General features: G+C 42.5%; 2 protein-coding genes and 1 non-coding gene across 3 annotated transcripts; 1 reads left to right on the forward strand and 2 right to left on the reverse strand.

Annotated features, from left to right (window-relative positions):
* Positions 1 to 1,197: 1,197 nt before the first annotated feature.
* Positions 1,198 to 4,275, reverse strand: LOC141657173 (cell division cycle 20.1, cofactor of APC complex-like). Its single transcript, XM_074464318.1, has 5 exons — positions 3,875 to 4,275; positions 2,821 to 3,093; positions 2,427 to 2,696; positions 1,758 to 2,339; positions 1,198 to 1,665 (listed from the first exon to the last, which is right to left on the reverse strand). Exons 1-5 carry the CDS (start codon positions 3,920 to 3,922, stop codon positions 1,519 to 1,521), a joined length of 1,320 nt encoding a protein of 439 aa, XP_074320419.1. The 5' UTR covers positions 3,923 to 4,275; the 3' UTR covers positions 1,198 to 1,518.
* A 1,687-nt stretch (positions 4,276 to 5,962) lies between these two features.
* On the reverse strand, positions 5,963 to 9,876 carry LOC141657172 (gluconokinase). The gene is made up of 6 exons (XM_074464317.1): positions 9,678 to 9,876; positions 7,525 to 7,753; positions 6,946 to 6,996; positions 6,808 to 6,856; positions 6,618 to 6,697; positions 5,963 to 6,525 (listed from the first exon to the last, which is right to left on the reverse strand). The coding sequence occupies exons 2-6, from the start codon at positions 7,736 to 7,738 to the stop codon at positions 6,104 to 6,106; spliced, it is 816 nt and encodes a 271-aa protein (XP_074320418.1). The 5' UTR covers positions 7,739 to 7,753; positions 9,678 to 9,876; the 3' UTR covers positions 5,963 to 6,103.
* Positions 9,877 to 12,124: 2,248 nt separating this feature from the next.
* TRNAE-UUC (transfer RNA glutamic acid (anticodon UUC)) lies at positions 12,125 to 12,196 on the forward strand. Its single transcript has one exon. It is a non-coding gene; the product is annotated as a tRNA-Glu (tRNA).
* Positions 12,197 to 24,057: the final 11,861 nt, after the last annotated feature.

Raw genomic sequence — 24,057 nt, forward strand, 5'->3', positions numbered from 1 at the left:
GTAGCAATCAAGCTTTGTGCCAATCAGTTTCAGAACCCTGTGATTTATGACAATGTTTACGAATCAAATAAATTGTTCGCTATTTCAACTAATCAAATTATATAGAGGGACACCCTAACTAATTAGATATACGTTGGCAGTTTCCAATTGAAACAGTGCGGGACTTCTTGTTTGTTGAAGACGTCATGTCTGAATGTAATGATGCAAAAGCTGGAGTGATGGGGATGTTAAAATCTTAGCTGAAACAAAGGGTGAATCAGCCAAGCACGAGACGAGACTCGAGTTGCGTCTGCTGCTGGTGGTGCTCTATTTTGTTATTGTATTTTGAGTTAAAAGGATACTTCTCCGTGGTTGTGCTACATTTCTATTTCCCTTCATAGTTTGAAACTCAAGCATAGATTAGATGAGATCAAATTGATTCTTCTAATTAAATGTTGATACCTTACGTGGGTGGGCCTGCATTCCACCACGGAAAAGTAGTGATCACATGTTTTTATGTACTATTTGGTAAATAAATGATATAAAAGTAATCCACCGGATGTACCATATATTTCGTAGTAGTCTCATTTGATCGTACATCTTTCTTGATATATTCAAATAAACTGAAACATTTTGGAGCTACAAAGATTTGGAGCTACAAAGATATAACAGTAACTTGGTGCCTAATTGTTTATAGTGTTTTAAAATGTTAATAACTTTTTTATAAAAGAAACACAGTTGTATATTTATCATTGAACGAGTACACTTCCATTTTTACGAACTTTGACAACAATTTAGAAAGTTACAATACTTCTTACTTCTTTATAAGACCGTAAAGAAGTGTCTAAAAGCATGTAAAAAGTCAAACGGGGAAATATGTTAGATGAGATCAAATGAGAGGGGTGTTAGTGACATTTTGAGGCAAATGAGAGGGGTGTTAGTGAACTTTATGAATTTGGCTTTTGAGAATGATGTTATTCGTCTATTTTGAGACAAATGAGGGGCAAATAGAAAAAGAATAGAAAGGACAAAATGTGTACACTGCGAATGATTTTTGTGAAATTTATTTGACTTTTGAGGAATGATGTTTCCTTGTCAATATCTCAAGCTCGATTTTTGGGAATCAATTTATATTATGAAATTTAGTAGGTATCGACTTTTTGATGTTAAATTGATCAGTTAATGACGGGGACGAAAAATCAAATAAGACACGAAAAATTTACGTGGTTCATCACAAAGTGTGACTACATCCACAATTGAGGTCGTTCTTCCATTATGGTATAATTGATCAGCACAAGTACAGCAATGGAGTATATGCTACTTGTATCTTGTAACTTCGCCATTGACAAAGCTTGGGTCGCCCATTCACAAATGTACAATCGATTGAATCTTGGAAACTTCGCCGGTGACAAAGCTCGAGTCAGCCATTAAATGTACTCCTTATTTAGCAAGCGTATTCCAAGTTTGCACAAAAGAATTCACAAATATACAAATTCCAATGCACTTAGATATGTTTGTTCTCATCTCTGGCACAGGTGATCATCGGATGCGGATGCGGTTCATGTCGGCAAAAGGCTCAGGAGCTGCCTTCTGAGCTGGTTTAGCTGCTTCCGGAGTACCAAATACATTCCAAAATCGTAGTGTCTCATCTCCGGCAGCAGAAGCGACAGTGCATCCATCTGGACTCTGCAATACACATTTTCCAACAACAATCAGTACATCTTTTTATGACAATCAAAGGACAAAATTTTCAGGAGTTTATAAATGCTGACAAGTACCTGGGCCATGAAAAGTACTCTCGAGGTATGGCCAGTAAGCTCCGCCATTTTCACCATAGATGGATACTTCCACAAAGTCAGCTGGTTCTGTGTGAAACCATGAGAGCTCAGTAACTCGCGCTCATTCTTGCTCCACAACAAAGAACAAACTTGAGATCCTGTGTCGACTGAGTTCAAGCAAGCACCAGTGTGGGTGTTCCAGAATTTAATGCAGCGGTCTCCGCCACCACCTCCAGATGCTAGCAAATTACCCTGGAATGGGCACCAAGCAAGGGCTTTTACTGCAGCTGTGTGATCTTCGAGTCTGTGCAGCCATTGAGTCCCAGAATTCGATGATGCCAAGGATCGATCCCAGATATGGAGAAGGTTGTCATTGCCTCCACTTGCTAGTTGCTGACCAGATGCAGACCACTTCAACCCACAAACCTCCTGTTGATGACCTCTGTAAGTCTCCACAATATGGTCTCGAATTCTGACATCGTTGTTAATAATTTTGCCGTCCATTGAACCGGTTGTTAGGATGTGGTTGTTCCATGCTAGTGACCCAACACGTGCAGTGTGCCCACCTTTCAATGTCCTCAACTGTAGGAAGGAAATTACAGAGGTAAGACAAGGTACAGCAAAATAAATCAGTTGCAGAAGACAAAAGTAAAGAAATTGAATATTAACCTGGCGGTTGGCAGTAGAATCCCAGAGCTGTACTTCAGAATTGTTTAGACCGACAGCAATGTGACGACCATCAGGTGCCCAATTCACACTGGTTACTGCGCCTATCTCCTCAGATACATTAACCAGTTCAGAAGTAGACCCAGTAGACGCATCCCATAGGTAGACTGTGGTACCAAGAGCGATTGCAAGAACATTGCTGCTCCCCCAGTCCAACAAATTTAAGTAATAATCGTCCAATAGTTCTGGAGCATCAAGTGTACGCTCTGAAGTCTGCACATGAAAAATCCAATTTCAAATATTAGATCAAACAAATTCAAACTAAAAAGCCACAAGTCACTTAAATATATGCATAAACTATAATGTAGATGATTGATTAGATGCAGGCAGACGATACCTGAGGAATGTGTCGGCGAGGTTTCACAGGTTTGGATTGCTGAACAGAAGCATAATCCTGAGGCATCAGCTCCACTGGCACAGGTGGCTTGTTCTTGAATGCGAGAATTCTTGTCCTGTTCATGTTGAAGACCTCCCGTAGTTGTTTCTTGTACGCCTCTTTCGCTGGTGAGCTAGGAGCAGCAGGGTTTTCCTTACCTTTCTTACCATCTGTCAACATATAGTGCGCATAATCGAAGTCCATGGCTGATCTGTTTGGTATAAACCTATCCAGCTGATAAGATTGACAGGGAAAATCAATCAGAATCTCAGAACAAAAACATTTGAACAGCCACAACATAAATGAATCCGAGAAACAGTGATTACATTCACATAACCCTTTAATCTGAATCTCAGCACAGTGATCCTAGCATTCCTAAGTTAACATAAAATGTTCCTAACTAAGAATTCATCCTGAAACGCGGCGCAATAGGAAAATAAACCCCGTCATCAATCAGCAAATAACTAGTTCCACACAGTAATTGGTTGAAAATTTGCATCAAAACCAAGCGAATCACTATCACACACGAATCAATCAATGATAGACTAGTTTCCCCTAAACCTAAGAAACTCATTAGAAACAAACGAGCATGCAAATTCAAGATTATATCTAACCATAGAACAGAAGAAATAAATCAAACCCTAAATCCCAAATCTGATCACAAAATGAATACCAGATCTAACTCCCAGATTTAATCTAGAAAAGAGGAACTAAACCCTCAAGAAAAGCCCCAAAAATGTTTTCAACAAATCAATAATCGAAACGAAACCCTAATGGATTCTCGCGAAATAAATGCATTTCAGCTATTAACAACAATGAAATTGGTCATTGAGTTTCATCAATTTCCATTCTTTGAATCAAAACAACAACTACCCATCAAATTAATAAAGTTCCGTTCTTTAGATTAATCAAAGCTCACAAATACAAATTGGTTCCAGAAAACAAATAGCATTGGATATCAACTACGGCATCATCACAATCACAGTAAATACGCAACGAAAAAAAGGGGACTTACATTTTCTTTAGAGCTCTTTCTTGAAAGGGTGTGTTCTTGAAACGCCATTTATCGCTGCAAAAAAAAAAGTCGAAACAACAAACAAACAACGCAAAAACAATAAAAACAACAATGCAACAGCAGAAACAAGATGAAGAAGAACAACAGATGGTTAGCAGAAAAGCAGTAGAAAACAGCTGTTAGAAAGCGAATCGGAGGCGATTGCGAAGCGATTGCAGCGAGAGATGGAGAGAAGAATAGGCGGAGAGAGATGAATTGATAGATGGTGTGATTAGAGTTAAATGTTTGGTGTATTTAAATAGGATGATTTGGGGGCAAATTTTAGGGTTTTTGTTTTCTCAGGAGAGGAGGTCCCAACGGCTATATTTTTTATTTGTTTTTAATTTTAGGAGAACGGCTATGTTTGTGAGGAAACGCTTTAAAAGGTCAATGGCACCGCTCACTGGCTTGACCTTTTTCACATGAGACCAGCCCAATAATAGTAGGCCCAATGAAATTATTTAATTCCTCCATTCCGGTCATTTAGTCATTTGTTTACCATTGCACTTAAGGTGTCTCATTCATTTTTTACCTTTCTAAATTAAAGGTGTTTTTTAATTAATATTTTGATCATCCATATTCATAGTGATCCACTTGTCATTCAATAATACTAACCACGAGTGTTTTACTCTCATTTCCTTAATAATTGTGCCAAAAACAAAGATAAACAAATAATCGGAACGAATGGAGTATTTTTTTTTTAACTTAATATTATAAATTGATAATTTAGATATATAAATATCTTAGTTTTCACTTCTCCGTATAATACATCGAGTATTCAAAATAGTTTAAAAAAACCTAATAAATTACGGTGTTATGATTTGGTCTTTTCCTCTTTTGTTTTCGTCATATGTTATACTTTTATTTTCTGGTCATCTAGGTAGCACCAAAACGGGCATGGACACGGACATGGACACGACACGGACACGTGACACGACATCCCATAAAATTTAGGACATGGGACACGTTATTTAAATTTAATAAAATATATATTTTATAATTATAAATGTTCGATTTTATTTTAATAAAAGTTTTTGATATTAAATTTAAATAAGTGAAGGTAAAACTTGCCTTGAATTATAACTCATTTTCATTTAACATCCAAATCCATCTTTTAATCAATCTCTTTCGACAACTCATTTCTCGTTTAAAGAACATCATTCACCCAAAATGATGTCCAAATGTCATGGACACGCGTCGGACACGGCCCAAATATCATGGACACGCGTCGGACACGTGCCCGAATAAATGTAGAAAGTTAGACACGACTTTATAGGTGTCCGACACGTTTCAGCGTGTGTCCGAGAAGTATTGATGTCTGACACGGTGTCGGATACGGAACGACTGATTAGGAGAAATGTTCGTACTACCTAGGTGGTCATCATGGTTTTTATTGACCGTGAGCTCCAAGATTGGTAAGTTAATGAGAGTTTAGTTTGGATAATTCAAGTTTTGAGAACAAAAGATTGATAAGTTAATAAAACCTCTTTGAACTTGTAAAGTGGACACTTTCTCTTCCTCGACGGGCGCGACTGATTATGAAACTCGCAACTTGATAATGAGGTCTTACTTGCGAAATCAGTTGATGGTCGAGATAAAAGTTAAATATGCATATATGCTTCGAAGGGAACCTGGCTTAACCAGATGAATTACCAAGAAAATGTTGAGTACAAAATTAAATTGCAAAAAAAAAAAAAAAAAAAAAAAAAATTAAATTGCAAGATATCAATTAAATTCAATGAATCGAGGATAATAGATACAGAGTAGATGATAATGCAGTTTATAGACCATACATCTGAGGTAGTACCTCTTATTGTTTATTTTCCGAGTTTTATTTTAAAGTTTTTGAGTTTTGCTTTAGTATAAAGTTTTTGAGCACATTTACTAAAACATTACACTAAAAAAAATATAATATTGCTCAAAAACTATATTTATAAATGGTAATATACTCAGAAAAAATGTGTATATGCTCAAAAACTACAAGGTCTGAGGTAATAACTCGGATGCGTAATCCTTTTCTCATGATAATGGAGGGGAAGAAAGTTTCACTCACACCACAATTATTTTTTCTTCTTTATTTTGAAATTTATTACCGTCCGATCCTCCATAACAATTACTCATAATTAAAATGGGTCTTAAAAATGGATTTATTGAATGTTATTGCAAAAATCAGAGTTCCTGTAACTAGCTTTAAACCATCTTCACTTGGGTACTAAGTGCAACTTTTATAATGTCCACAATGACAGAAGGGGTTTGTGTAGCATCCACTTGAACAACACCTTCTGAAGCATCAATCTCAAGTAATTCCAATTGCGACTTCAATAAGTTAGGCGGCATAAAATGTTGTCCTCCCGCCAGTCTCTTCTTGAGCCGATCAGATAGCACCTCTACTGGAACATCCAGAAGAACAAACTTGAGCGAACTACAAGGACCCCCTGGAACATAGGACGGATCAGAAGTTCTAATAATTTCCCTGTACGTGTTTCGCAAAGCTGAACACGCAAGTACTGCCTTTTTCCCACAAGTAATGTACTCTTTCAATGCTTGGCAGATCACTTGCAGCCATGGCACCCGATCATCATCTGATAGCGGAATCCCTCTGCTCATCTTTTCTATTTATGAATGGCAACTCTATGTCAATAAAGCTGAAAATGTTTTTTTATGAATTAACCAATCAATTTAACAAAGAATTGAGGAGATTTACCTTTGTTTGACTGTGGGTGGAAATCATCAGCGTCGAGAAAAGGACAATTTAGAGCTTCTGCTAGCAGATTACCTATTGTTCTAGACAGAGTCCGAGAAATGGGGAAATATATCAGCATATGATCTCATCCAGTTAGCAATGTTGCTATAACTACACCACAAGATATCAGATGGAAAATTCCAAGACTTACGATTTTCCAGCACCACTCACTCCCATTATCACGACTACGACACCAGTATCTGCAGTTTATGTTGAGTCAAAATTTTATTAGACAAGGATTCTCAACAAAATAGGAGAAAAAAGGACGAAGTCAGATAAACACCATCACCTTGAACCATTGGTGGCATTTCAGATAAGGAATTTGACGTACAGCTCACCCCTGCCATGCACAAAAAATTCAGATAAGATGAGACAGATGGCAACTTCAACGTGACGCTCAACAATTTCATTGCATTTTCTTTCCTACATTTTAGAAAATACACCAAAAAAATGAATGCATCCTTATGAAGTGATACAGTGATGGCAAATAATGAAATATGGTAGGTCTAAGGGTAGAAATCAAGATCAAGCAAGCCTCCATTTCAAAGGGATCTACAAATCAGTAACAATTCTAGAAAGGTAAATAATATCATCTCCTTTCCGTGCCAGGGCAACAAATCACAAGAAAAACAGTTCCTTGTTACTTTTTTCACACATTTTCATATCCTTCCACTGTCCTATAAATATTAATCAGAACATTGTATTAGACACTAAAAGTTGCTAGCAATAGAAGCTAGGCCACCATCTTTTTGGATTGAAAAGGTTTGAACTGAACTTATCGGACTTGACATGACCTGAACTGAAGTGAAATGAAGAGTAAAAGTGAACAGAACAGAACAGAACTTATGGGCCTTAATATCCCACAAACCTAGATGAAAACCGTTCACAGGAGAAGTAGATACAGCGATACAAGATTGCACATAGAGACCGTTCCGAGCAGGTGAGCAGCACGTTGCACTGAACTTCAGTGCATTTGCTTGACTAAAGGATATTTCACTTGGAGGACATACTGCAGTACTGAGGAGTGGAGAAAGAACCTCCCTTGGGATTGTATTATGTAAGATGTTGGCAAAATGTTGCATTAGCGTTGCTGGCACCTAATTGTTAACAACTTGTCAGGTCAGCAAGCTTCTTGATCATAATTCGTAAATACAATCCTTACATAACACCTTTTACCAGAGTCCAGTCATGAAAGTATGAATTGAAACACCATGAAAACACGAGTGTAAGTGTGAACTACACAAGGAGCCGTTTGCTACTGATAGTTGAAAGCATATGGCCTAAAAGGACAACTATAAGAGACACCGAGAAGACAATAACAACAGTCTGATGAGCATCCATATGCCATTTCTACACATTTGAAGCTCATAGGGGCCCTAATAAGAAGCATTCTTGGATTTTGTGCAAGAAACATGTGAAACTGGTCATTCATACTTGACTCTTACTAATCAGCTATGGTAGTTTTCAGTATAAAATAGACTGCTAAATAAACAAGAGGGGTCAAATTGATACCATAGACAGTTTCTCATTTCTCTTGCTTCCAACCTTCACTACTCATTTGTAAGCCATAGTGAATTATACCTATAGTTAAAAGGCCAACATCACACCATCATCTACGTCAACGTTACCCTAGTCATAGGCTCAAACAAAACTTGTAGACAGGATAGGAGGGCGATTCAAGTCTACGCAACCTTGCCTCAATAATCAACTCATAAAAGGTTGTTCCAACGTAAAATACTCCGTCTGTTCATAAATAAAATTCTTGTTTTTTCTTTTCTGGTTGTTCCAATCCACTTCTTACATCTAATACAACACAATGGGAATAGTATTATAGTAAAACTCTCAAGATTAAAGCTACAAATTTTGTCAATTGTCACAAAGTTTGATGAAAGAATTGTAGCCAACTTAACGAGAGCTCTCCAGGATATGCCATGGCAATTAATGATATTTTCTTCTTGGTGAAAGCCTAGAAATCCCTGGAAGAGTTGTTTAGAATTTCAGACTCAATCATGCTCCCGTTATAGAAGTTCTTAATCCACTGTAATCTCTTCCTAAGAGAAATCCAAACTTCATGGACCTTTCATAATTTGTTTTGACTAATAGTGTCTCAGTTGCATCGTAAGATATCACAGCTAAGTCGGCTTATGTGATCCTTGTCCTACGAGAACAAACCCATATCTAAGCTTCAAAGTTATACTCCTCGTAAAACTAATTTTCCGGTCAAACTTTCACAGCAATTTACCCCTGGAGTTCTTGTGGCTAGCTAAAATCTCAGGTTGGAGATGATGCCTCTCGAGGGTAAGAAAGATGTTAAGTTGTTAACTTTTTATGGTTGAAGGAAAAGTCACAACTGAGACTGATCTCTTCCAGAATTTCAATGCTATTTCAATGAATGTATGGCCCCGTTCCTTTTGGAGGGAAACATTCTAAACTGAACTGAATGAGAATCTGACCTAAACTGAAATGAACTGAAACTAAGTCCAAAAAAACATGGCCTAAGTCGAGAATTTTTAATCCCCTCTACGGCTCTACCTACTGGTATTTTTCAATTCGCTTAGAACAACGGTAAATATAGACAAGTATGTTTCTCTTGTTGGAATTTGGACTTCCATTAGTCGGGTTTTAGCTCCCACTTGCCTTTTCATCTATTTGTTCAAGGCGAATTGATAGTCATTGGCTTTTACTTTCCTCGTTAACCCAAAAGGATGAGTAAAATCAGTAATTTGGGGAATTGAGGAAAAATAAGGTAATAGAACAAAAAGTTGGATTTCTACATCTAACCCATAATATTATAATAAGATCGCCAAACAACAACAATATTACCCCAGTGCGGGATTAGGTCGGCGTATATATATGCAGCCTTACCCTTATATTAGTAACATAAAGAGGCTGTTTACTAGCGACTCGGAATAAGAAAGTGATAAAACATAAAAAGAAGGGAAACATGAGGATAATTGAATTACAGACAGCAAGGTAAACATGAAAGACAGAAAAGGTACAAGAACAGAGGAGTTGTTTTACCTGAATTTAGAACAGAAATATTGAGATTGCTTCACTTTCATTTCATTATTTTGATTATCTGAATCGTCATCTGAAGATTTTTGGAGGCACGGAAATAAGAAATCCCAAAAAAACCAACTATTTCTTGTTCCTTTTCTCAAGTGGGAAATGACGACTGATAGGGATTATCTTTTGATTCTTTTCCCGTCATCAATTGGGACACAAATACTACGGAGTATTATACAACCAGTTGTATAATAAGTCTTGTACAACCTTATACATTAATCCGAGCTTATGTTTAATTTTTCTGAATTTTGTAAGAGTTTATTTTTTAAAGTTTAAGTGTGTGAATTTAAAAATTTTACAGCATAGCTCAGATTCTTTTAAACAAAACTCGAAAACTTTAGTATACAGCTCGAATTCTACATCATACAACTGCATACAACAGGTTGTATAATCTACTCATTGCAATTGGGATCATTTCACCAACAAACTACAAGCTTCCTCCATTTGGTAAAGAGTTTACCTTCTAAACCTTGGAGTCTCCAAATTCTAGATCTACTTAAATAAGCTGATTGGTCTCTAGTCCGGTCTGATCCGACCCGGTCCTAGCAAAAAAAAAAATTCCAAATTACCTTTAAAAATGAAACCAGTCCGGTCCCAACCAGGAAAAACCCGAAACTAAAGGGTTCCGGTCCGGTCTCCAATTGTGGGGTACGGTTTTGTTCGGTCCGGTCTAGTTCCGGACCGTTGAACACCCCTAGCCAGGGGTTTGATTTCCATTGAAAATATAGTCATGTACTCATGTACTCATGTTGGTAGGCCTAAACACCACTTTAAATAGATGTCGGTTTGTCCAGGCCTTGAACTGGGTCATGCCTACTCATAAACCTAAACTTTTTTTTTTTTTTTTTGAAATTGTCATCTCATTAATAATCAACTAAGCGTAGGTTACAATGAAGATAACAAATAGACAAAGGAAAATCAAGATTGCTAACGTAAAAAATACATTCAAAATAACTATCTAAATACTGGTAATGGCGCTGCCGCTCCAAAATCATAAATTTCTTGAATCTATGAATAATCGATGTCTTTGCATCCTTCTTGATGGAGGGAAACAGTGTAGCCGTCTTGATGTATTCATCCACGAAATAAATCTGATAATCTCCCCGTCGATTAAAACTTATTTTATTGATAACAATCCCACGAAAAAATGGAAAAACCCCGAAAGAAGGGACGGAACAACAGATCTCACCAAAAGGGAGACTATTATTGAAAATAAGATAGATCTGCATAAAATTAGTTGTTTAAGAAAGCTTTTGAGGGGATAAACCTAAACTTTTTGGTATGTACCAAAAAAATAATCTATTTGAATCATTCATGTTTCTTTTTCCCCAATTTCTCTCTAATACACCCATATTTTAATATAATTTCTCTCTATTCATTTTTATGAAACAATTATAACCGTTAGATCGTCATAAGATTTAATCTGGATCATTCCTAAGAAACGGAGGTTCATTTTTTTTTTTTTTGCAAGAAATCAACTATCTGGTTATTTATTCAAAAAAAAAACAATGGCACATCATATTAATGTGATGAGGTCATCTAATTTTTTTTGGTACGAATGAGGTCATCTAATTAAAGTGGTTGATACAATAATTATCATGGCTTCTTGTGTTAGGTGGTCTTACGCAAGAAGTTTGTTAAACGTATATTTTCAGTAACCAACTTCTCGTTTAATGAATCGTGATATTTGTTTTAAAGATTGGGGATTTTGATAAAATTGGTGTCTTAATTTTATATGTCAAAATTAAGTCAAAACTAATTTTATCAATTTAATTTTATAACTAGTCTAGATCCCGTGTAAATGCATGTTTTTTTTTTAATTGTAAATATGTATAGAAATTTACATTTAACAATTATACTTTAAATTTAATATTATGGAATAGTTTACAATTATTAATTATTAATGATTAGTATTAAGAGGTAAAAAATTACATTAATTTAAATGATAGTCCAAAATAATTGGTAGAATAATTTTTTCCACAAGGATTGACACATATGAGTTGCAGAGTATATGTAAAACCCAACATTTATTAGAATATCCAAAAATGTTAGGCCCAATTTGTAGGATAATAATTTGAGCGGGAAAATCACTAAATTCACATATTCTTTTAGTAGATAGAGGATTAATGAATGATGCTGAACTGATTAGAGAGTTAAGTTGAATAAAACCAAGCTAAATTAAGTTGAGTTGAACTAAATAAAACTAAGTTAAAACTAACTAAACTGAGTTAAACTGAAACAAATTAAAATGAGTTGCAATTAAACAAAAACGGAATCTAAATACGGAGTATCATTTTGAATGCACTAATAAGAACAATAAAGAAATTGTATGAATCTAATGTTGTCCTCATATAATTGGAGTGAACGACTAAACGAACACATAATCAAAGAGTCACAGCAATTCCGATGTCGTCCAGCGGTTAGGATATCTGGCTTTCACCCAGGAGACCCGGGTTCGATTCCCGGCATCGGAACTTTTTATTTTTTGTTTTTGTTTTTTTCTACTCTTTTGAACTTATTTCCGTTTCTTTTTGGTATAAATTACAACTAGTTTTGTACCCGCGAAAATCGCGGACACGTTCTATTTGTCCCGTTTATTTGCACTTTGTTAACATCCATATTTAACTAATATATAAAATATTTTTATTTTTTTTGCGAATAACCTATAAGCCAAATTTTTGTTAATGTTTACTTTTACGTTATTGCATGACCATAGTATTATAAATAGAACTTTTAATTCGAACTTTATTATCATATATTTTAATACATGTTAAATTGTTAATATTATTCATGAATATTTTGAAGTCAAAAATTTAATGTATCTCATTTTAGAACTATAAATATTTGTTTAGTTTTTTACGAATTTGTTATTTTTCTATATTACATCATAAATTAGGCTAAAAATGACTACGCCCTTAGATCGATAAACAAAGCACTCAAACATCGCGGTTACATTAGCATCACCGATAACAAATTAAATTAGTTAGTTTTTTTTTTACAATAAAAGAATCAAATAGTTAATCAAACCTACAAATCTGATAGTTTTTTTTTTCTAGAAAGTTAAATAGATACACTATTAATTTAACTTTTCCTTAAAATTTACATTTTTTCTCAACAATTTATATGTAAAATAGAGAATCTTACTGATGATGAATAAGTTTGTAAGCCAACTAAAGGAGTAAAAATATGTTTTCATTTTTCACATTTAGATCCAAACGTGTAATCTCCACCTTTCAATAGCCTTCCTCACAATGAATAATCTGCAAATTTGAGATGGTTAAAATAAAAATAAAATATGCATCATCTTACAAAACTAACTATAAGTCTTATTAAAAGTTTTAAATTCTAAGTGATGGGGCATATTCTGCACCCGCTGACCGAGTCAACATATTGAGCAAGGTCAAAGATATCCACAACAAGTCAACGACTTAGACAGCCTAACCGACGCAGCCTATCGGCCTGTCACTTGGGTCTCGGCTAGGCAACTAGCCAGCCGGGATACACATCCGCGTACTCACATCCAAGACCCCTCGGCATGGAGTCAACAGGGCCCGCCGGCCTGCCATGGGTCCCCCGGCCGAGGGTAGAACATTCTTTCCACCTGCTAGCCACTTGGCCACTACGTGACAAAAGGTGAAAGCCTATAAATACTCCTCAACCCTCATTGAGGAAAGGATCCGAAAATAATCAGTTAAACACACTAATCTGGTATAAACTCCCTTATCTCTCTACAATATACTTTGTACCAAGTAACACACAACTTAAACCCTTTTAAGTTTACTGACTGGAGCGTCGGAGTGAGTCCGCTCGGTACCAAGCCGAGCCCTCACTTTGTTCATTGTTTCAGGAGAGGCCGAAAGGAAGAGTCAAGCAAAGTCATCATTCTACAAGCTTACGTGGTAACAAATCTGCTCTGGAATTACACCCTGAACAATTGGCGCCGTCTGTGGGAACTCATACTAAAAGCTAGTCAAAATCCCTTACAAAAAAAAACACAAAACAAAACCCACCCAGCAAGCTAAGAAGATGTCAAAGCAACAAGAAGTAATTGTGACCGACGAAACTGCATTCTATCAGGATGACACAGTCCACAATTCTGAGATTGGACAGATCCCCACCGGCCGAGTCATTCAACGGCGTACGGGATGCCAATACTACCGAAACACCGCCGCTTGCCGGCCACGTCTTGTCATGGGACATGTGGTCGATGCAACAACCGGCTCGTTCCTGGATCGATGGGTATACGCCGATCACCCCGCCGCAACGAGCGATGACGGCAAACACACCCGCAGTGACCGGGGCCCATAAAGTGACTCCGATCAACCTGACCGGAGCAATACAAGGAGCTGAGCATGCAAGGACGCCGGCGGTGCCCGTGGTGTCAGTGGCAGACCAAAGTCCTTCCCCACCTCGCGGGAGGACAGCGTCGCCGCGGCAACAACGAGGCCACCCCCGAAGATGTGAAGAAAGAAGTCCGACTCTCCAAAGTCGGGCAACAAGAAGCCTTTCCCGCTACGAGGAGAGAAGCCGGACTAGGGATGCGAGGAGCCGATCGCCACGCGTCATTCGATACGTGGTCAGACAGCCCCTCAGTCCCTACGTCCTCGGAGTCTCCGTGCCAACCAAACTAAAGCTGCCGTCCCTATCCTACAAAGGGGATAGTGACCCAACCGACCACGCCGAGGCCTTCGAGTCTTACATGTCGGTATGGGAGCAGCCTGATGAGGTATGGTGCCGAGTCTTCCCGACAACCCTGCATGGGATGGCCCAGAGTTGGTACAAGGGGCTGCCTAACGACTCGGTATACTGCTACGCCGACCTAAGGGACAACTTCATAGCCCAGTACGCCTGCAACAGGAGAAGGGCCGTGGAGACATCGGATCTCCTCACTATCCGACAGGGGGAGGACGAGTCTCTACGAAGCTATGTGAAGAGGTTCGACGCAAAGCTCGGCGGATCGGGAGCTAAACACCGGCGGCGGCCTTCGCACTGATGAAAGGCCTCCCGAAAGGCGAGCTCAAAAATGAGCTGATCAAGTGCGAGGTCCTCAACCTGGACTCCGCCAGAAAAATAGCGGACCAAGCCGTGAAGGTGGAGGATTACCACAAGACCTGGGTAGGCCGCAGTGAATCTGGGCACCAGGAAAGGAGGAGTCGCCGGGAGAACGCTGACGAAGGTCGCCGTGACAGTGATCGGTCACGGCCTGAAAAATCTAACAGGAAACAGAACTCGGCGGGCGCCGGGGGGAGTTCGGGACCATACACCCAGAAGAGGTATCACGGTCTCACCCCCCTGGTCAAATCACCGGCCGAGGTCTATGCCCTGAGCAACAATGAAGGGCAGAAGTAGGCAAGACCCCCCAAGACGAGGGCGGAGGGCGACGCAAACCAATTCTGCGATTACCACGGCCAGCCCGGCCATAAGACCGACGACTGTCGGCATCTGAAAAACGCCATCGAGGAGCTGATCCGAAAGGGGGCTCTCAGCAAGTACGTAGCTGGGGCCCCGGAAACGAGCTCCGACGGGGCGAACAGGAAATCAGTATTCCAGAGGATGGGAGTGATCCAGATGGTCACCGGAGGAAACGAGAACGGAGGGTCAGCTAATGGGCACAAACGGCACCTAAATGAGCTTTACCAAGCCATCAACTTTGTGCCCTCCACAGCGATCCCCGCTTCCACCGTCCCCGATATAACCATCGGAAAGAAAGACTACGAAGGAGTCGTAGCCCCGCACAGCGACCCGCTGGAGGTCCACCTGGACATATCCAACCACTTGGTTAAGAGGTGCCTAATTGATACAGGCGCCTACACGAACATCATGTTCAGGGAATGCTTCCTCAACCTCGGTCTGAAGATTGAGGACCTGAGCCCCTGCACCAACCCATTGTACAGCTTCTCCGGGGCCGGCCTGGTGCCCCTGGGGTTAATAAGGTTGCCGGTGATGTTCGGCGAGGCGGATGCGGCCAAGAACGTTTTATCTGAGTTCGTGGTCATTGATGGTTCATCCGCCTACAATGTTCTGATAGGCCGGGTTACTTTGAGTGAGGCCGATGCTGTAATGTCCATCCGGGCCCTGACATTGATGTATGTCTCGGACCGGGGGGAGGCACAAAAACTCGTCTCAAAGGACGAGAGAGACGAAACTGTCAATGTCCAAATATCTGCCAGAGGGTGTAACATGTAATCCCTCAAAGTGGCGAAGAAATCAGAAAAGGGGAAGAGCCCATCCTTACGACAGGAGGGTGACCCGATGAGCACCAACAAAGTCAGCATGGTCGAGGGGGCCGAGACCGAACAAATAAAAATTGACCCAGGGCGCACCGTAACTATTGGTGTCGGTCTGGAGCCAAAGTTCAGAGCCGACCTCCTGGACCTGCTGAGGAAGAACAAAGACGTCTTCGCGTACTCGGCCCCGAGATGTCGGTGTGAGCCGAGAGGTGATCGTTCACAAGTGAACGTACTCTCCAACGCTCGCCCTGTCAAGCAGAAGATGAGGAACTCCTCGGCCGAGAAAGATGAGGCCATCAAGGCCGAGGTAGACAAACTGTTAGAGGCGGGCTTTATCATGCCTTGTACTTACCCTGAGTGGCTAGCAAACGTTGTAATGGTAAAGAAGTCATCAGGGGGGTGGAGGATGTGTGTTGATTTTACAAATCTTAATAAAGCATGCCCTAAAGATTGCTATCCCTTGCCTTGAATAGATAGCTTAATAGACGCAACGGCAAGCTACACTATGCTGAGCCTGCTCGACGCCTTTTCAGGGTACCATCAGGTATTCATGGCCGAAGAAGACATGCCTAAGTGCGCATTCATCACCATACACGGCACATACATGTATAAAATGATGCCGTTCGGTTTGAAAAACGCTGGCGCAACTTACACTAGGATGGTGGACAAAGTGTTTCAAGATAAAAAAGGGCGAAACATCGAGGCTTACGTCGACGATGCTATTGTAAAAAGCAAGTCTGACAGCGAGCACTTGGCCGACTTGAGCGAAACATTTTGTTCACTAAGGAAATACAAGATGAAGCTTAACCCAATGAAATGCAACTTCGGTGTCCGGGCAGGTAAGTTCCTCGGCGTGCTTGTCAGTGCCAGGGGAATTGACGCCAATCCAGAAAAAGTCCAATCAATACTGGACCTACCGGAGCCGAGGAATCGAAAAGAGGTTATGATGCTGACCGGGAGGATGGCGGATCTCGCCCGTTTCATCTCTCGGTCAGCCGACAAGAGTACCTCATTCTTCAAAGTGTTGAAGGGGAATAAAGACTTCAGCTAGGGGGAGGAACAGAGCACAGCTTTCAGACAACTGAAAGCTTATCTTCAAACTCTCCCGATCCTGTCCAGGCCGATGCTGGGGGAGACGCTATATCTATACATAGCAGTTACCTCGGCCACGGTCAGTGCCGTAATCATCAGAGAAGAAGACAAGCAGCAACACCCAATCTACTTTGTCAGCCATACATTGTTGCCCGCCGAAAGAAATTACCCGCTGATTGAAAAAGCAGCCTTTGCTGTCGTCGTTGCCGCAAGAAAACTGAAACCTTACTTCGACGCGCATCCCGTGACGGTCTTAACCAACCAACCATTGGAGAAAGCATTGGAAAAATTTGAACAATCCGGCAGGCTCATCAAATGGGCAGTAGAGCTATCCGGCTTCGGCATTCAATACAGGCCGAGGCCCTCGATAAAGGGGCAGTCACTTGCAGACTTCCTGGCCGAGTGCACATACCAAGAAGAATCGCAGCCCGGCGTATGGGAAGTATATACCGATGGGTCCTCTACGGCAAACAGCTCAGGAGCCGACATCCTTATCATCAGCCCAAACGGGGACGAGTTTGAGTATGCCTTGAAGTTTACCTTCTCGGCCTTAAACAACGAATCCGAATACGAGGCGGTGATAACTGGAGTCGAGCTAGTTAGAGCTGCCGGGGCGGAACACATTGTGTTGAAGACAGATTCACTCCTAGTGACCAATCAAATCAGAGGAGAGTATGAGGCTCGAGGCGACGGAATGGTGAGATACCTGGAAAGGGTAAAAGCAGACACTGCAAAATTGAAATCTTTCCAAATCCAATGCATCCCCAGGTCCGAGAACAACCGAGCCGACGCTCTCTCAAAACTGGCCAGTTCAACCATCAAGAATGTCAGCCGAACCGTGCTGGTGGATATCAGGAATGCTAAACGCATCACTGAGACCGTCGGTATGGTGGGCGACATAGAAGCCGAGACGACGTGGATGACTCCGATAATGAAATACAAACTAACAACAGAGTTACCGGAGGACCGCAGTCTCTCTCCGAAGATAAAAAGGATCGCCGCAAGGTACTTGGTGTTCGAAGGAGAACTATACAAAAGGTCTGTGATAAGACCACTTTTGAAATGTGTCGGCCCAGCCGACGCGGAGCTCATACTGACAGAGATTCACGAAGGCATCTGTGGACATCACATGGGGGCAAGAACGCTAGCCCACAAAGCTCTCCGAGCCGGCTACTTCTGGCCTACCATGCTTGAAGATTCCAGAACTAAGACCAAGAAGTGCAAGAATTGTCATATGCATGCTCCGATGATACATGCACCTTCCCGAGACTTGCAGCTAGTACTTAGCCCCCTACCATTTGCACAGTGGGGGATGGATTTATTAGGGCCATTTTCGACGGCCTCCGGAGGAAGGAAGTACCTGATCGTCGCCGTTGATTACTTCACCAAATGGGTCGAAGCTGTCGCAGTACCTGCCAAAACCACGGCGGCCGTAAGAAATGTGATTTGGGAGAACGTCATAAATCGTTTTGGGTTACCCCAAGTCATGGTATTTGACCACGGCTGAGAGTTTTGGAGTGACACGGTAATGAACTGGCTAGAAGAACTCGGTATCAAGTTTGCATACTCCTTCGTCTGCCACCCTCAGAGCAACGGGCAGGCGGAGGCAGCTAATAAAACAATTCTAAACGGGCTGAAAAAGAAGGTTGAAGATCTAAAAGGAAGGTGGGCTGATGAACTACCCGGCGTCCTGTGGTCCCTTAGAACCACGGAGAAAGAAGCAACGGGATACAGTCCATTCCACCTTGTCTATGGGTCTGAAGCCGTCCTACCAATTGAAGCATCGGTGCCGACATTCAGAACGCAAACCTTTAACCCAGTCGAAAATGAGGAAGGCCTGAAAGCCTCCCTAGACCTGGTCGAAGAAAGTAGAGACACGGCACGGCTCAACTTAGCCGTTTACCAAAACAGAATGAGAAGAGCCTACGACCGAAGGGTCCACAAAAGGGACTTAAGAGTAGGAGATCTAGTCCTAAGAAAGTCGGCCGCCACCAACAAAGGAAACATCCATGGCAAAATGACGGCCAACTGGGAAGGACCCTACAAAGTGGTTGAAGAAATGAGGCCGGGTACATACCGGCTGACAGACATGGAGGGAGTGCCTCTAATGAGCCACTGGAACACCGACAATCTTAGAAAATACTTCGTATAGCGGCGGAGGTGTCCGAGACCGTTGTGGGCACCCCATCGCTTGATTATATCTAATGAAGAATGTTCCAAGTTTTCTATCAAAATGAAGTATCCCTCCCATAGTCATACCAAGATATTTACAACGGCAGTCAAAACGTGAACTCGATCACCTCGGCCAAAGCCGGGGGTGACGAGGGAAACGCGACTTGCCCAGTTGATCCAACATGCTTAGGAACGTATAAGTACGGTTGAGAAACGCAAATCGGACGCCTCGGCCAAGCCGAGAGTGAAAGATGAAGCGATCAACACGTCTACAGATACGAACGCTGTCGTGCCGTAACCCCGATTCCCTCGGCCAAATCCGGGAAGCAGCGGGGACACAACGACCGATACGCTAACATGTTCACAACGACCGTTGGGAAGCGCAAATCTGACGCCTCGGCTAAGACCGAGAGTGAAGGAGGAAGCGACCAACAGGCCAACATGTTTAAAGACGTTTAAGTACAATTGAGATGCGCATCCTAACTGCCTCGGCCAGGCCGAAGGTAAAAGCAAAAAAGCACTCAATATGTTAAAAACGCAAGAAGACAACTCAGACAAAAATGAGAAAAAGACTTCGGCCAAGCCAGAGGCAAAATAAACAAACTCTTATTAAAAATGTTTACAGGTAATACAAGAAAGAAGTCGACGGCCGTCCCCATAGGGATAGCCTAAACACTGCTTACCAAAGTTTACAAAAAAGAAGGAACAGCAAAAGGGTACAGACATAAAGACATGAAGTGCCAAAAGATGGCAGGGAGGAAAGGCTCAATAGTTGGCCCCCGAACAGCTAAAGCTATCCGAGATGCCGGGTGAATCAGGTGACGACCGCCCGTCTCCCTATGCCTGTTGCTGCTCGCCACCGCATCGTCTTCAGTGGGCGACCCAGAAGCCGACTTGGCAGCTTCAGCTTCAGCTGCCTTTGCCCTCTCAGCTTCCTCCCTGGCCGCCTTCACCTTTTCAGCATGGGCCGCCTTCTCCGCAGCCTCCTCAGTGGCCCTCTTCGCCTCTGCCTCCTCCGCAGCCTTTGCCTCCGCAGCAGCCACCTTATCATCAAGCAGTTGTTCGAATTTTTGCCACGGGAAAGAGCCGTCAGGAAAGAGCTCTCTGATTACTTCCCTGGCAGCTTCCTCGGCCTGGTCCCGGTATTGGGCGCACGTGTTAGGGATGACGTCAGTTTGGAGCGTCTCAATGTCCTTCTCCCTCTGGTCGAGGATGGCCCTCGTGTTCCGATGCGCCTTCGACTGAGCCAGATACAGAGACTTCCATTCTTCCCTCTTCTTAACAGTAAAGTCGAAAGCAGGCTGAAGCTTGGCCAGCTCCTCCCGCAGCTTAGCGGCGTCAGCCTCCGCAGCCTCAACCTTGGCCCTCTCGGCTAGGACCGCCTTCTCAGCCTCCTCCCTGAGCTTGCGCTCAGCGAGGAAGTCATTTTCGGCGGTCTGGGAGTCCTTCTTCGCCTTCTCGGCCTCTTGCTTAGAAGCATCAAGCTCAAGCCTCAGTCGTTCAAGCGTAGGAGCCGCCTCAGCCATGAGCTTTTCTTGCTCCATAATGTGAGCACCGGCCACGTCAGCCCACTTCGCCAGCATCTTCCTTATCTGGGCGGGAGAAGACTTCGGGGAGGAGGAGACAACGGCAACATTCTTATCACCCGTCTGCACAGGCCGCTTCTCTAATAGCCATTCAGAGGGACCGGTAGACGGCGGCGGTTGATCTACAAAAAATTCGGACAAAGCATCCATGTCAACATTTACTGACATACCAGAGAGCCTGTCATCAGGAACGCCTAATGAACCGGCTAAATCTGAGCCACAGGTTAGATCTTTACCAGGCTTGGCCTTCTTACGTAAGAGAGGAGATTCCTCTGCAACGGTGACCTTATCTTCGACATCGACAACGACCACCACCTTCTCCTTTTGGACTGCAGGGATTGGAGGTTGAACTGAAGTTGACGCCGTCGCCGCCGAAGACGTTGCTTTTGGCTTTCGGCGCGGCACGTTACCGGCGATCTTCCTCTGAGCCGCCCCCGCATCTAAAACCTTCAACTGCTGATCCATAAGGTCGTTTGGGGCCGGTCTGCGATCACGTGTCTCGGCCTTAGGATGCAAATCAACAACTTTCCCGTCCTTGTCAAGTCCTAACCTCTTGAGGGTCTCGGCAGACAGTTCCGAGCCAAAGCGGTCTGCAAAGGAAACGAAGCAAGAGTTAAGTAAAAGAAATAAATCAAAGTTCAAAAACAGAAACATTAAAAGCAGAGATGGGCCTCACACCGACCCCACTCACCCTGTTCGAGGGCCGGTATGAGGCCAACGTGGCGAGAGCGAGCGGCTCATCTGAAGAATGATCTGCGTCGGGGGCATCCATCCCTTCGGCGTCCCATCCTTCTCAGCCTCAAACAGCTTCATTGCCCGCCTTTCGTCCTCATTGAGATGGACCCTAAAGGCGTCCATCTTAAACTTATTCCGAGAGGCATATTTCTCACGCTCCCCCCGGCTCTCACACCGCAAATTGACACGGTGCTGGAAGGACCGGGGCAGTAGATAATCCTCCGGAACCTCGACGTATACCCACCGCGCCTTCCAGTCCTTGCAGGAAGTAAGCTTAGAGACGGTGATATAACCCGGCTCAGTCTGTATGCTATACCACCCCGTGCCACCTTGGACGTTCTGTCGTAGGTGATGAAGCCGGCGGAAGAGGTTCACCGTTGGGGCCTCCCCCTTAAACTGGCATAGCGACACAAAGCCAACAATCGTCCTAATGGCCAACGGATGCGGTGTGCCACGGCGCGTTCATTGCTTTAATTATGGCGACAACGTATGCATTCGAGGAAACCGGAGCCCGTACTCGTGTGTCGATGTATCGCCGATACAACCCGGGGGAGGGCAACAGACGGCCTGACCCTCTTTAGGAATAACAATCCTATACTCCCTGCCGAAGGAGAAATGATGTTCGAAAAATTCAGAACCAGAACAACTGGCAAACTTGTTCGTCCAAGCACGATCAGGACCGATCTTACAGGCGTCGCCGTGATCCAAGAGATGCGGCCTCTCCTCATCGGAATGAATCCTTTCCTCATCATCACCGTCATCATCACCATCATCATCATCCTCGAAACCCTCCAGAAATTTGGGATCAACCTCAGGAGAAGGAGACCTAGGGCCCCCGGACCTTATCGGGATGGCGGCCAGTGCCTCCTCTTCATCAGGGCGCGACGGGGAACCCCCCGGCGCAGGATTACTAGGTCCGGCATCAGCAGAAGACATGACAACGAATATTTAACAAGAAAAAGATTGAAGAATTTGTTTGATTACCTTGGAAGGAAATGTTACACCGAGTAACGCTTCAAGAAATTAGAAAGAGAAAGGAACTCTGCGAAAGAAAAACTAAACGAGAGGAAATTTTTTGAAAATGAAATTAGGAAAGCCAAAATGAGGGGCTAACTGCCCTATTTATAGAGCAAAGCCCACTCAATCCGACCAATCAGAGCAAAGCCCAGGAAACGTCAACCAATCAACGCCGAGCCACGTGTCAAGCATGCAGCCATGGAATGTCAATCGACAAACAGTTACAAAACTTCTTCAACACGCTCCTTGACAGAATGCCAATCGACGTATCTTCTTCAACACGATCCTTGGTATCTACTTGCCAAACGGCCCGCTGTTCAACCAAGCTTGGCAGCACCGGCTGGGGGCAATCAAAAGCACACGGCACTCACAACCTCGGTCTCGGCCAGCCCCATTTTCTTTTCCACATTTGATGCCCTTTACACATCCATGTTGAGGGGGGATACGGTACGGCCTGAGCAGAACCAAGCCGAGGAAGAAGAAGTCGGGGAAGAAATTTCAACTTGCGCAGAATACGCTCAACACTCATCGAAGGTCCATACCACGGCATAGACTACGCTGGGGGCAAATTGATGGGGCATATTCTGCACCCGCTGACCGAGTCAACATATTGAGCAAGGTCAAAGATATCCACAACAAGTCAACGACTTAGGACGACCCTAACTAACCGACGCCGCGACCTATCGGCTGTCACTTGGGTCTCGGCTAGGCAACTAGCCAGCCGGGATACACATCCGCGTACTCACATCCAAGACCCCTCGGCATGGAGTCAACAGGGCCCGCCGGCCTGCCATGGGACCCCCGGCCGAGGGTAGAACAGTCTTTCCACCTGCTAGCCACTTGGCCACTTGGCCACTACGTGACAAAAGGTGAAAGCCTATAAATACTCCTCAACCCTCATTGAGGAAAGGATCCGAAAATAATCAGTTAAACACACTAATCTGGTATAAACTCCCTTATCTCTCTACAATATACTTTGTACCAAGTAACACACAACTTAATCCCTTTTAAGTTTACTGACTTGAGCGTCGGAGTGAGTCCGCTCGGTACCAAGCCGAGCCCTCAGTTTGTTCATTGTTTCAGGAGAGGCCGAAAGGAAGAGTCAAGGAAAGTCATCATTCTACAAGCTTACGTGGTAACAAATCTGCTCTGGAATTACACCCGGAACACTAAGATATTAGTAAATTTAAGAAGACTATGCACACTTTAATCACATGTACACACCTTGTTTATCACTTTTTCTCAAGTGTGCTAATTACATATTTAAGATGGTTTTGAAAGAAATCAAAAGTAACAATATAGAAATTAGGAAGCTGTATATCAAATTATTAAATTTTTCATTTACCACATATAAGACTTTTTAGCTACTATCTTTATGGCTAATGAAGAATTATATGGACAAACTTGTACAATTTAAATGATGAGAGTAAATTTTTAATTTATTTTTATAATTTAATTAATACATGATCTTATGGTTTTCACTAAAAGATATTTTTATAATCA

Source organism: Silene latifolia, chromosome 5 (genome assembly GCF_048544455.1).
Source record: "Silene latifolia isolate original U9 population chromosome 5, ASM4854445v1, whole genome shotgun sequence".
Classification (NCBI taxonomy): domain Eukaryota; kingdom Viridiplantae; phylum Streptophyta; class Magnoliopsida; order Caryophyllales; family Caryophyllaceae; genus Silene; species Silene latifolia.

Bases quoted from the DNA above. Each gene is read 5' to 3' on its own strand.
- LOC141657173 (XM_074464318.1), bottom strand. From the start codon at position 3,922: ATGGCGTTTCAAGAACACACCCTTTCAAGAAAGAGCTCTAAAGAAAAT. The intron at 3,094-3,874 runs GTAAGTCCCCTT...CAATCTTATCAG, and splicing joins GAAAGAGCTCTAAAGAAAAT to CTGGATAGGTTTATACCAAA. The intron at 2,697-2,820 runs GTATCGTCTGCC...TTTCATGTGCAG, and splicing joins CTCGCCGACACATTCCTCAG to ACTTCAGAGCGTACACTTGA.
- LOC141657172 (XM_074464317.1), bottom strand. From the start codon at position 7,738: ATGCAACATTTTGCCAACATCTTACATAATACAATCCCAAGGGAGGTT. The intron at 6,997-7,524 runs GTTTGTGGGATA...TGTGCATGGCAG, and splicing joins TGTGAACGGTTTTCATCTAG to GGGTGAGCTGTACGTCAAAT. The intron at 6,857-6,945 runs GTGATGGTGTTT...CATAAACTGCAG, and splicing joins AATGCCACCAATGGTTCAAG to ATACTGGTGTCGTAGTCGTG.